General features: G+C 40.3%; 1 protein-coding gene across 3 annotated transcripts in view; it reads left to right on the top strand.

Annotated features, from left to right (window-relative positions):
• The first annotated feature begins 12,443 nt into the window (after nucleotides 1-12,443).
• PLEKHA5 (pleckstrin homology domain containing A5) overlaps nucleotides 12,444-14,157 on the top strand; it is a 201,743-nt gene continuing 200,029 nt past the window's right edge. For 2 of the 3 annotated variants that reach the window (XM_045829211.1, XM_045829210.1), the window contains exons 1-2: nucleotides 12,447-12,787; nucleotides 12,938-13,017. In XM_045829211.1, coding sequence (XP_045685167.1) covers nucleotides 12,696-12,787; nucleotides 12,938-13,017 — 172 coding nt within the window. In that variant the 5' untranslated portion in view covers nucleotides 12,447-12,695. Of the gene's footprint in view, nucleotides 12,788-12,937; nucleotides 13,018-14,157 lie in introns of all 3 variants that reach the window. The other variant, XM_045829213.1, reaches the window with a different exon arrangement.

Here is a 14,157-nt window from a genome sequence, read left to right as displayed (position 1 = left end):
TGGACATTTAATTTAATCTATCATGCAGTTTGGTATATGAAATTTAATTGTTAATTTTTTTCTGTAGTAAAACATAGAATTGCTGCCCTGCTCTAGTTATTTAAGAAAACAGATAATGGTGATGGAAGAAGACTTGACTTTGGGTGGTAAACACACAATCCATCAATACACACATGATGTATTATACTAATGTACACCTGAAACATATGTTTCTATTAACCAATGTCATCCCAATAAATTCTCTTTTTCAATTTAATCTTTATTGTATTTTTTCCCATTGCCATTTAGTTTGCTTATCCTCTCCACCCCCAGCAATCCCCACACTGCTGTCCATGTCCAAGAGGCCATTTTCCTTTTTGCTCAGTCCCTCCACCTCCTAACCTCCCCCTAAGCTGTCATTGGCCCAATAAATTCAAAACAATCTTTTTTTTAAAAGAAAGCATAGATTTCTGCCATTTAATATAGGTGGAACTTAAATTTTTGTTATAAAAGTTATATACATTCAATAAAGAAGCACTGGAAAATAGAACCAAAAACAAAGACAATATTTAATCACAAAATGTTAATCACTGCTAACAACATTTGGGTATCTGCCTTTCCTAAAATATCTGTTACAAACATATTTTTTAAACCTTCTCCCAAAAGAATCATGCTATGCTATTTTAAATCTTGCTTTTTCACTGATTATATATTATATTTACCATGTTAATAGTCTTCTAAAACTGTATTTTTAATGGCCATTTATTATCAGCATAGGTATACCAAAATGTACCTAACAGAACCCAAATTCTTGGGCATTTATGAGGAAAAAAATCACTGTGATGGACATCTCTGTATGTACAACTTTGCCCACATTTCTTATTACTGCCTTAGGGTAAATTCCAAAAAGTTATTTCTGGGCCAAAGGGTACCAGAAGGGAGGAACAGAGGGAGGGAAGGAGAAACAAAGGGGAGGAGGGAAGAAGGATAAAAGGAAGGAATGGGGGGCGGGGGAAGAGAGACCCATTTTAAGAAATTTATCTTGTATGGCCAAGTTGCCCTCCAAAAAATTAATACCTATGTAATTCTTACTGGTGGTATATAAGAGTTCCACCTTCCCCACAACCTCTGCAGAAATAAATGGATGTCTCCCAAGTCCTTTTTCTGCAACCAGTGTAAAGTGGTATTTAAGGGGGAAAAATGTCTTCTAATTGTTTGCTCATTTCCTAATATAGTGCCTGCCACATAGTCCATGTTCAAGAAATATTTATTCAATTAAATAATGAATCAGTAAATATATATTATTCTAAATGAAACAGGAAGCAAATATAAAGAAATAACAGAATGCACAGGGGAAAATAGAAAAACTAAACAAGGAATCACAAGGTTAGGTCCACGCCTAACCAGTTTTATTGCCTTCAGCAAATAATTTGAGCTGACCTCTTCTCAGGGGTGGCTTCATGGGCGCACAACCTGCGTAGTCACATAGGGTCCTGCTCTCAGAGGCATCCTACGATGGTTTAATGCTCCGCTGTCACCACTGAATGCCTAAGAATTTTTGAACGAGGACCCCAACATTTTTATTTTGCTGTGGGCCCTGCAAATTATGTTGAAGTCTTGCCTCTGCCTCCTCACCTGTAAAATAAGATTTTTAAAATGAGGCCTAGTCAAGCCACAGCAATTCTGATTCAATGAGGTTTTCCTGGATACCACACAAGAGGCTGCTGTTTAGGTATATAAATACCTTGGAACAGTATTGAGAGCCATTCTAATTGCTTGGTGAAGATTCTTCCTTCTGTGACTCGTTCGGCCCTTTCCTCTAACCCGTCTCCATCAGTAGTCTCCTTCAGCCTCTCCCTCTGATTCTGCTTCCTAATGGCTCGGGATTATGTTTACTCCTACAGCACTGCAACCATTGACCTTGAAGTGGAAACGGACTGAAAAACAGAAAGTTATCCTGGCTGGTGTGGCTCAGTGGACTGAGTGCCAGCCTGTGAACTGAAAGGTTGCTGGTTCAGATCCCAGTCAGGGCACATGTCTGGGTAGTGGGCCAGGTGCCCAGCTGGGGGGCATGTGAGAGGCAGCGGACTGATGGATCTCTCACATTGATGCTTCTCTCCCTCTCCTCCTCCCTCCCTTCCCCTTCTCTAAAAATCAATAAGTAAAATCTTTTTTTTTTTTTAAAGAGAAAGTTACTTCTGATGATAATTTTTTTTCTGGCCTGAAAAGAATCATCAAACATAGTTGTCTATAATGAAGATAATGAACAGGAAAAAAAAGAAGATTTTGAAATATCAATTTGAGCTTCACCTTTTTTCTTTCTTTTAACTGTTTCTGAAAGCACCTCATCTGCATCTTTAAATGAACCATAGAGGGCAATTCTAATGTACTACTATTTCAGAATAGAATAAATACTACTCTATTTTTGAGTAATCATTTTGAAAATAAGTGATGGACAACCGAGGGAAAAAATCACAGCAAGCTGCTCAGAGATGGGAACAGCATGCAAAGTACACTGATTTAAATTACCTATTTTCTGTACTCTAGAAAAATGCCATCTTTATTTTAAAACATTTATATCTGAGCAGTTCAAGCTATTTCAGGATGTTATCTGTTTCAACACATATAATGAAATGAGGTGGGTTTAATGTTTAATTCTGCCATTTTACAGAGGGATGGAAAGTAAAAATAACCTGCACCAAAGTTACACAAAGCTTAGATATCTGAGTGTTACGCTTTTTGTTGCACCTCAAAATGTGAAATAAAAACAAGCTACCAGGTAATGGACTAGGATAATTTTTTAAAGATTTTATTTATTTATTTTTATAGAGGGGGGAAGAGAGGGAGAGAAACACAGAGGTGATGAAAGAAACATCAATCCATTGCCTACTGCATGCCTCCAAACCTGGTCCTGGCCCACGACCCAGGCATTTGCCCTGACCCACAGGAATTGAACCCACAACCTTTCGCTTTGTGGGACGATGCCCAACCTACAAAGTCACACCAGTCAGGGCTGGACTGGGATAACTTGAAAGTTTTTTTTTCTGAAATATTTACTCTTTAGACTTCATTATATGTAGAGCAAACTATATGAAATAAATCTTCTTGACAACTTTGTCTTGCCCCTAATAAGTAGAGCTTCTCCACAGAGCATGTGTTTCAGATAATTTTGATGATATTGGCGCAGTTGGGATTCTGAGCATCTGCCTGAGAGCTGGGTAGACAGAACATAAACACACCACATGTCCATCAGTGCATAACTGGCAATAGTACATATTTTGGTTCGAGTTTTCTGTCAGTTTTGCTTTTTGTTTACAATACTATGGTAACATATTGCCAATGTATAGTCTGTAAAGAGAGTAAAGGAGTGTGGCTACTCAGAAGGTCAACTAACTTGTGACTGTTACAGTTCAAATGAAGATATCAAAGAAATTAAGAGTCCAATTACCAGAATAAGTTAAAGCAGCATTCTTAAAGATCTGCCTTACTCTCAGGAAATAATAAAGTAAGCAATGAGAATATCTGATTCATCTAAAAAAAATAATTAGGAGTTATTGAGGCATGAGGCAAATTTTATGTGTATAATTTTGACATGTATGTGGAGAGTCATCCATTCATTCCAAATATTGAGCACCTGACATACTAGGCATTGTGCTAAGGGCTGGTGAGATAGACATGACATATCAGGTAAGATGAAGTTTAGCTGAGAGTAGCAGAAAATCCCCACCCCAAAAAATAGCATTAGCTTAATCAAGATAGAATTTTTATCTGAGCAGTTCAGGATTTATAATAGAATGTGCACCTCAGCATTACTCCTTCACTTTTAAGTCTGAAGGAAGCCATTCAGAGCTGCTGCCTGAAGTCCTTAAGAGACACAGGCTGTACCCAGGTGTCCTTTCTGCCAGCTCCAGGGTGTGGCCTTTGTCTTCATCAAGGATGGAGTACAGCCATCCTATCCACATTTCAAGCAGCGGGTTGAGGAAGAGGGGAAAGCAACTGAATTAAATATTTGCCAACCATGTTTTAAGAAAATTTCCCACTCTGGCTGGGTAGCTCAGTTGGTTACTGTCTTGTCCCAATATGCCAGGGTTGTGGGTTCAATCCTCAGTCAGAGCACATGTAAGAATCCAGAACATGTAAAAGAATCTAAGTGGAAAAACAAGTTGATGGTTTTCTCTTTCTTTCTCTCTCTCAAATCAATAAATAGAAATTAAAAAAAATTTTCCCATAATCTGCCATACATTTCTCTGTTTACATCCAATTTACCAGCAGCCAATCCAAAGGCTCACAATCCAGGTAAAAGGGTGCCTGGGAGATATGTCTCTAGTTCAGGCATCTACGTGTTCAAGAAAATCAAGGACTATCTAACAAGGGAGAAGAGATGTTAGAAGTAAACAACTGATTTCTGACACATGTGGCCCCAGACCTCTTGTACCTAACACACCTAACAGAGCTGAAGGAGGGAGGGTGGAGAGTGGATTGAGCTTAAGGTGTAATTTTACCAATTTCAAGAAATCCTTCTAGAGGTAGTTGTTAACTTACAACATAACTCAGTTACCTATTTCTCCAGAAAGCCTTCTCTAGCCACAGTTGCAAGATTGGATGCAATTTTATAGGCTTTTATCTTCCATCTTGTGCATATCTATAATACCATCTATTACCAGAGGTGATTTATCTGCTTATTTCTCCCCACCTACTCCCCACACCAACTTGACTGAAATGTCTTGAGAACCAACACCTGAATTTGTATTTCTTTATATTTCCAGTATTCCTATAGTAGACTCATAAAACGTCTGTACTGCTTAAATTGGATAAATAAACTTCTGGTAAACAATCTCTCATCAAATATGATAAAGGTAGTTACCACAGAGTAATAGAGAAAACTTTTACAGCTCTCAAAATATTTAGCACCACATTTTTTGCCTGTGACCACAAGATTCTTTTATTCCCATCAATGTTTAGAATATCATCTGATTTTCTGAGCATGTTAAATATTGCTGACAAACTTAGAACTAATTGTACTTAGTCAATGATGAATACTAGGACACTAATACATTTTTTAAAGTCACTATTTTATCAAGATTGCCCCCCAAAATTTTTTAAAATATTCCAGTAAAGAACATAAATAGCTAATTCTAACTGCTTTCTATAAATGGTGATGTTGGGCTCAGAATGACACAATTGGAAATAGAACGGCATAGAAGGACAAGTGCTGTTTCCTAGGCTCGTAGCCTTCCACAAGTCTAGAGGGGCAGGCCTCCCGTGGGCGACTGGGTTCACAGTGAGTTCCGCAGCTCAGTCTCTCCTTTCACCTGTCACCCATGCACAGTCTGTACAAGGAAATTTAAGCTGATGGGATTTATTTTTTTAGCCCTTTTCATTTTAAACCTGTTCATTTCCTATTGTAATTATTCAAAACTTTTTCTTGATTTTCTTTGGTAAAACATGCATGTTTTTCAGAAATTCAACTGATCAGATAATTGTCCATTCCCAAATGCTTGGTTTTAAGAAAAATGTATCCAAAATAGAAGAGTTTTGTTTAAAAGCTTCCAGTTTTTCCCCCAGCACTGTACACTGTTATTTTATGATTCAATTACTAAATATTTGTTAAATACTAAATACATACAAGGCAGTGCCAATGGTAATACAAAAAACTCACTTTCACATTATATTTTCCTTAACTTGGGCTACATGATATGTTACAATTAACTACAGATACTCTATTTTAGATTAGTATCTATTATATAATTCTACATGCAACTGAAACAAACGATGGATTGGAAACTGAAAAAAATAGGTTAAAATCAAATATATATGACCAGTAAACATGTATAAATAATGTTCTATAAAAAGATATAAACTGTCAGATGAGATTGTCTTGCTTTAAAAAATTAAACGTCTCAAAACACTAAAGAAAAAATGATCTATTCAGAGAGTACTCATGAACTACGTAAAACAGTAACAGTGAGGGAAAAATTATTCCCCTTCAGTCTTTCCTTTTTTTTTTTACCCTTGGACTCAGGGCATGAGATCTGATAACTTCCTCAATTATAGCTTGACATATCACCAGTGATTATAAGCTTATTTGTTTTTCTTTCCTCAGTTCACCCAGCTATAGTATTTCATTTTCTAAGTACTACATATTATTTTTATCAATATTAATGTTCCTAGAAAGAATTTACATTCAAAAGAAGTTTCCATATTTCCCTTTAACAAATTAAATACAGTGCTGAGTCTCTTCTGTCCTTCAATATCTCATTCAATATAACTATAAATCTTGGTGGTTTTTAAGCCAGGTAGACACTCTATAGAGAGCCAATATTGCATATTCTGCTCTGTAGGTCTTAGGCCCATGCCATTTTTTTCTGCTCTGTATGGAATAGTCTATAAAAAGCCAAAGAGAAGGTTAAATCTAAGAAAGCATAGAAACATGACTCACTGGCAAATTGCAGCAATATAAACAGAGATAAGAATTAAATATGGACTGCTTTATAAAATGTCGGGCACTATGTGAACATAACTACTATTATTTATTCAGGTAAATAATACATATTAAATGATAAAGATAATACACACATGCACACATATATATACATATATTTCAATCCTCACCCGAGGATGTGTTTATTGATTTTAGAGAAGGAGGAAGGGAAAAGAAACAGAGATGGAGATAGAGAGAGAGAGAAACATTGATAAAAGAAAAACATTGATCAGTTGCCTACTGTACTTGCTCAGGCCAGGGATGGAACACTTGTGCAACCTAGGTATGTGCCCTGACCAAGAATCGAACCTGTAGCCTTTCGGGGTATAGGATGATGCTCCAACTGAGCTACCCTGCCAGGTAATGTATTTTCATTTAGCGAGTCTAAGGAGAAGAGAAAGGTGAAGGCTATAATAACAACTCAGCAGAGAAGATATGGGATTATTGTGGGATTAACTTGGTCAGCTCAAAGGAATCGGGGATGGTTTCTTGGTGGAAGTAATTTCCAAACTAAGAATTTAAGCATAAGTAGGGGTTTATTAGGTAAACAGAGAAGATGGTATTCTAGGCAGAAGGAGTAGCATGTACAGAGACTTGAGGGAGCCTGGCTTGCTCAGAGAACAGTAGGCCATTCCATATGGTTAATATCTGGGAGAACAGGGCTGAGATCAAAAAAGGCCTCTAATGCCAGGCAACGGGCTTTGAATTTTATCCTCTAAGTTTTTTTAGCCATGAGAGGATTTTATGCAAGAAAGGAACATAATCAGATTAGCATTTTTAAAAAGATCCTTCTGATAGCAGTGATGAATGTTCATATCAGAACATGGGAAATGAGATAATTTTGTGATATATTTAATGGACAGTTAATATAATTTATTAACCAACTAGTTGTGGGAGGATGATTCCAAGGTTTCTGATGTGGATATTTGTTTGGATGCTGGTATCATTCACTAAGAGGGGAATACAAGGGACAATGCATGTAGTTGAAGAAAAAGTGACTTGTTTTGGAATGTCGAGTTTGACTTACTTAAGGAACATCCAGAAGGAATATTCCTGAAGGAACATGTCTAGAAGAAATTTTGATATATGAGCTAGAACTCAGGAAAGAGATCTGGGCTGACATGTAGTTGCAGCAATTACAGTTCATCCTTGAACAATGCGGGTGTTGGGGGCCCCAACTATCCCCTTTGCACAAAGTGGAACATGCACGTACATGTTAAGTCGACCCTCGCATACGGGGATTCCCAACCAGGGACCAAAAATACTTTTGATCCATGCTTAGCTGAATCCGCACATGCTGAAACCTGGGGATTTCAGGGCTGGCTGTGTATTTATTGAAAAAAATTTCACACAGTTCAAACCTTCTGTTGGTCAAGGGTCAACTATATTATCAGATGGAGCAGGAGTTAGTGTTTGTAAGAAGCAGGCCTTAGCGTATGAAGGAATCACCCAAGTGCTTGCTAAATGCCAACTCCTTAGTCTAATCCTCAGAGGTTCTCGTTAAATGGGTCTGGGAAGAGGCCCAGGAATCAATATTTAAGTAAGCTTTAAATAAGCTTCCCAGTGACTGTACTGCAGATGGTCTATAGCAAGAGCAAGCTACAAAGAAGTGGTGTCAGGAAGCTAGAACGTGGCAAAGTTCAAGGAGTTGAAGTGGTGATGTGAATATAGCCAGGAGGCTGAGAAAGCTTGAAACCGAAAGCATCCATTGGACTTGGCAGCCTACAGAAGGGCACTGGTGACTTGGAAGAGCAAGTGCAGTGAGGTGGAGAGAGTAGGCACTGACTGCAGTAGGTAGAAGAGGGGTTGGGCTAGGGAGGAGGATATGATGAATGAGTAAGGAAAGGAAATAGGTTGTGACAGAATTTGAAATCTAATAGTCAAAGGACCTGGTTCAAGCTCTAAGTGTGGTGTTTAGTGGTTATATTATACATCTTCACACAACCCATTTTCTTGTTTTTAATATGTCAGTAATGTGTGTTGCAGAGCCCTTTGTACAAGGATGATATTGCATGTGAAAAAATGTTGTAAACTGCTCTTTCAAACCTTTCTAATAATATTAACAAAATAAAAGGCGCAAAATCCTAAAGAGTTCTATACAGCAGGCATCTTATTTGTGTTTGTCCACTGTGACAAAACATGTCCAATGTCAGTCATTGGAGTACTTGCCCCATAAAAGCAGAGGGCTTTAAAGGGAAAAGAATCATTTGTAATGTCTTAAACAGACCAATGCTCTTACTTTACAATTGAGGATCCAAGGGTTTAACTGGGGAATGGAAGTTAAATGATTTGTTCAGAGTCATACAACTAATTAATAGCAAAGCCAGATATAAAATTTGGTCAGTCATCTGACTGAATACAGTCTCCCCCTACTCAGCTGCTGCCTACACCTATATTATAACACCTCTTAATTCTCTATCATATGAATTTTGGTCCTTCGCAGTACAGAGAGATGTAGATGATTTGGAACTTTGCTGATTGGGGTAAGGAAGAGTTGTTTAATTTGAACAATTCCGGAGGTTCAAAATGGTACTTCCTTAAGACATTTTTGAACTATTTTTTTCCCTCTTATTCTCAAGTCTCCTGCAAGGTGCCACCGTAGTCCAGAATCCCAGCTGCAGTAGAAGGATCAGCCAGCAGCAGGGTTAGTGCTGTTATGTATTTTCTTTCAGTGACCCCCCTTTATAATTGAAGAGCTCTCCAAAGATCAATATAAAGACTGTTGTTTGAGACAGGTCTTGAGTAATTCACAGGCTTGAAAACAGTTGTTATGGAAGATTTGTTTTTATGACAAGGAAAGAGATGCTACTTCCCACACTATACTTAAATATTTACTTCTCCATTTCCCTTTTTAAGCTACCTGAGGCTGGCCAAATCTTTTAATCCCTGTTACCCAGAAGAATGTATGCCATGTAGTAGGGATCTTAAATATGGTTGTTAATGAATGAGTGAAATAATTTTATTAATAGTTCTCTGATCAGTTTATTCTCTAACAGAAAAATAATTCCTAATAAATTGACTCCCACCCATTAGTTTTCTTCCCTGTCTTATCTCCCTCCCTTCTGCCTAGACTTCCACTAAGCTAATTGGATCATCTACTTTGGCCTTCCTTATAACTTTTCATGATATATAATACTCTACAGTTGACTAGTTAAAGGAAGTGTCTACTATATTCTTCATTTTGTGAACTAATAATGTAACAAAATATATAAAGTAAAACAAATATATTTGGACAGACAACCTAATCAAAGTCACACCACTTTGTTGGTAGATTTTAAATAAACATTAATGTGTATGAATAAGAGATGTATCTTGATAGAAAGGAAAATTTTCTTTCAAGAGTCTCTTTTCCATTTTCCATTCTCTTTAAAGGGAGGGGAAACTGATTTGCTGTTTTCTTAGATGTCACCCAGTTCTGTTTCTTTTTTCATATTTTAAGAAACTTTCCTTTGAGTTTTTCTTGTCATTGTGTGTATTTTTCTGTAATACTTTAACTGGAAGCTCTTTAGAACAAGGGTTGCCCTTTATTTATACAGAGTAGTGTTTATTTTTAGTGCCCAGTACTTTTTAAACCTCTTCTCTTTTTTTGGAGCAGCTGCACTAGCCATAGGATAATACACCTCAAAAAAGCAGATCATGATATAAGAAACTGAAGAGTTTCACAGGATGGAAATATAAAAAGAATGCAATAAAATCAGAGGTTATATGAGTTTAGGTCTGAGTCAGTTATTGAAGAGATATGGGGGATAAAAAGGAGATATGTTATTAGGAAATAACTCTGTTGGGAGGTCAAGGAATGGGAAGAAAATGAAGTTCAATAACTATTCAAGTACTGATTTAAGGTTGGGTAGGATTCAAGGGATGGGGCGGGCAGGATCCCTAGCCTCCTGCAGTGGAGACACACATACACACAAAACTGGAAGGTAAAGCAGACCAGGATAAGGTGACAAGGTTACAGAGAGGGGGCATTCTAGAAAAATTTTAAGAAAAATACAATGTTACTAATTAAGGGTGAAAATTATCCAGAATGCCTGACATTCTAATATATGATGGTACTTTGATTACCTCCTGGAAGCCACAAGGACTATTATTTCCCCAAATCAGAAGCATGCCTCATTTTGTATGTGATTCCCTAAGTTTTTTATTTACTGCTTTTCCTAAATGTTGGAATATATTATAGAATTGTACTGAAGATTTTAGGCTACCATTTCAGCAATGGTAACGTACATGTTTTTATTAAATGAATCTCTATCACTTTTTGAAATATTTCTTGCACTTTCTGAAATATTTTTTTGCTAAAAGGAATCCCCATAAAACATATGGCCAGCTTAAAGACTTCTCAGCAATACATAGTCAAAAAGTCAAACATTATAGCTGGACCAAGAGGCACCAACTTTCTAAAGTTATAATATTTAAAAGATTCGCTTCAGATTTTTAAAATTTGTAATGATAGCACAATATAAAGTCAATAGCTCTTGATTTTCTTTCTATGCTATATCCAGTGACCACTGATGGTAATGTGAAACATTTCCTGCTAGTTATTCATTGATTTTTTTTCAAAAGTAATTTTTTCCCCCAGAGACTGGGCAGGAGATAAGATGTCAAGAAGTAATAAGTAGTGAAATTAAAGAGGGGAATGCAAAGGAACCAAAAAGAGAAAACATTAAAGTGACGTTATTTCTTTCTCCCTGTGTATGCAGATAGACAGGAAAATTATAGCAGTAATTGCAGACTCCTTTTCACCAAAGACAGAATGGCCTTGGGGAATTAGAATAGGAGAAAAAAAGTCCATAAAACTACATTCTCATCCAGACCCCACCTGACTTGCTGGATATGGCTTTGGCCAACGTCATTTACCCTTTCTGTGCCTTAGTTTCTTTAAAAATTGAAAAGATTATTTGCCTCTTTGTGCTACTGGCAAGATAAATGAAATAATGCTTCAGCAGCACCTCCAAACTGGTGAGAAATAGGTTCTATAAGAATACAAAGTACAGTAGTACTATTATTATTGAACTGTGGATCCTGTTGGAGTGAGTCATCTTGCTGCAAAGATGCCTAAGCAATTCCAAGTGTGGCTAAGGACCAGATACAATGGGAAGAGTAAAGTACTCTTAAAACAGTGTTAAGGAAGATCTCATTTGCAGTGAAATATGCCCTTCCCTTCTTCAAAGAACAAAAAGGTGGGGTGAAGAAGAGGGAGGGTAAACAAGATTTTTAGAATAAGTATAGCAATGTGGTTGTACAAATAGACTTTTGAAATACTAGAGCCTGTTTGAATTCAGGCTTTGCCACTTACTACTATGACCTTGGGGAAGTTGCTGTTTCTATAAACCTCATTTTTCCCATTCATTAAATGGGGATTATAACAGCATCATTAGCGTCGCTGTGATTTAAAATGTACACCCTTTCAAGGACTCTGCAAAGTTAGCTATTACTGTAATTTATGGGAGATAAGGGACAGTAGAAATCCAGATTGACAATAAGTGAACCTTTTTAAAAAATATAAGAGAAAAAGACAAGTTTTTACAAAACATTATATGGTTTAAGGAAGGAGGAAAATTTGTGAAGTCCGAATCCATTTACATTTCACCAGTCAGGTAACTAGTCAAACCTTTGCTATCTGACGCACAAAATACAAATAGGAGAAACCTTTCGGGAGCTTTCTATTTTAAAGGTAGAAATATATATTTTAAAAAATCTCTTTGGATAGCCAGTATATCTTATAAAACAAAGCTCATACGCTGTGCTTTTGTTGTTTTAAAACAAGGAGCAATCACGGGCGTGGGGACTACGCTCTCTGGCGTCGCGCTTCATGCTGGGAAGCTTCGGGGCAAAGCCCTGGGGGCAGAGGCGTTTTTTTTTCTGGGTTTTTATATCGATCCCGGAACCTTCGCTCCAGCGGGCGCGGGGGCGGGGGGGCAGGGGGCGGGAGCGCGGGAGGGGCGCGAGGGAGTGTTTTGGTCGCGGGGCGCGGCGCCGCTCGCCCATCCCCCGAGCGCGCGGCGGGGCGGCTGGCGGGCGGTCACAGAGGATGCGGAGGGGCGGCGACGAGCACCGGACCCAGCTGGGGCGGCAGGGCGGGCGCCGCCCGAGGGGGTAGGGCGCGCGCGGGGGCGCGCCGGGCTGGAAAGGCGCGCTCCGGCCGCGTTTGCTCCGCGTTCTCCTCGCTCGCTCGCTCCCTCCTCCCGCGGCGGCAGCAGGAGAAGGCGGCGGCGGCCGTGGCTGGGGATCAGACATGGCGGCGGATCTGAACCTGGAGTGTATCTGTTCGCTGCCCCGGTCCTGGACTTACGGGATCACCAGGGGCGGCCGAGTCTTTTTCATCAAGTAAAGAGCTGGGGACGGCGTGGGGACCCGGAGGGTGCGGGAGGCTGCCGAGAAGGGGGGAGAGAGCCCGGTCTGTGCCGCTTCAGCCCCCTCGGCTCCTCTCGCGCCCCCACTCACGCTCGGTCTCTGCCCTTTCTCTCACCCCTGCAGCGAGGAGGCTAAGAGCACCACCTGGCTGCATCCTGTCACTGGCGAGGCCGTGGTCACCGGACACCGTCGGCAGAGTACAGGTAACGCTGAGCCCGGCCGGGCCCCATCGGAGTTGGGCTCCGCCTGGAGGAGGCGGCAGATCACGGCCACCCGCCTCCCGGCAACCTGCCCCGAGCTGCAGTCCCGGGAGGCGGCGAGGTGAGGCGGGGGTCAGCAGGGGACCCGCCACCGGAGTTCTTTCGAGTCTCTGGACGCCCCTCGTTTCCACAGCCTTTCATCACCACTTGGAGACGGCGCCCTCTTCCTGCGCCCTCTCCCCATCCCAACCTGGACAACCCTCACGCCCCTGTGGTGGCCGACTCCCCTCTCCCTGGAATCCTGAGTTTTACCTCTCGCAGCCACTCCTCACTTTTACTACTCTCCCCCGCCCCTTCCAAGTCCCCCACCCCATTTCAATGTTTAGGAAGACCGTTTCCACTCCCCTCCCTGCAGCCTGGGACCCTGCCACTGGTTCGCTGAGAAAAAGTGTTCACATCCTCTCCCTCCTCCCGGGAGAGCTGCCTCCTGCTGTGCAGCTTCCTCCTCCTACTAGGTGGGATTTGTGGGTAGGTGCAGAAGAGAGAAGTTTGGGGGTGCTGTGATCCTATCTGACCAAGATCAGCTCAGGAAATGCTGGGCCCTTTCCCTCCTGCCGGAGGAGGCATTTACAGCCGCACTTGCTGGCCAGACAGATTCAAAGTCCCCGGCAGCCGCACAGAGGTTGTACAGCCTGCCAGGAGGCGGTGGGCGTGCAAGGGGGTGTCCCTTGTGTGGGCATTTGTGCCCTAATTGGAGGAGATCGGCGGGGAAGCAGATCTCTCCTGTTCCTTGGGTAGGCTGTTTGCTAAAATGTGAGTTGAGCTGGAGAAAGGCTGGTTGTAGCTTCAGTGCCGGTCTGGCTTTCTTTTGTCGTTCTTTGTTTACATTCATGAAACTTGTTTGTCTTTGAAATGTAACATGTGTTCTCTAACTGGCCTGCCTCTATTTCTCGTGATTGGAGGGGCTTAAGAACTGTTTGGGTCGAAGGTGAGGCCGCCTCCAGCAGTTCTTCACAGCTGCCTTCCAGGATACTACTTTCTCTCCAACTCTAGGATTCTGACTCTCTTAAAGTTGGCAGGATATTAAACCTGCTTTTTCTTTCAAATTCTGGAGTTCACTAAAGTGACTAATGTCTCTAAATT

This window comes from Phyllostomus hastatus, unplaced genomic scaffold (assembly GCF_019186645.2).
Source record: "Phyllostomus hastatus isolate PE091 unplaced genomic scaffold, TTU_PhHast_1.1 phas_scaffold_93, whole genome shotgun sequence".
NCBI classification, from domain to species: Eukaryota; Metazoa; Chordata; class Mammalia; order Chiroptera; family Phyllostomidae; genus Phyllostomus; species Phyllostomus hastatus.
Note: the sequence above shows the minus strand (reverse complement) of the source record. Positions and strands in the feature narration are given on the sequence as shown.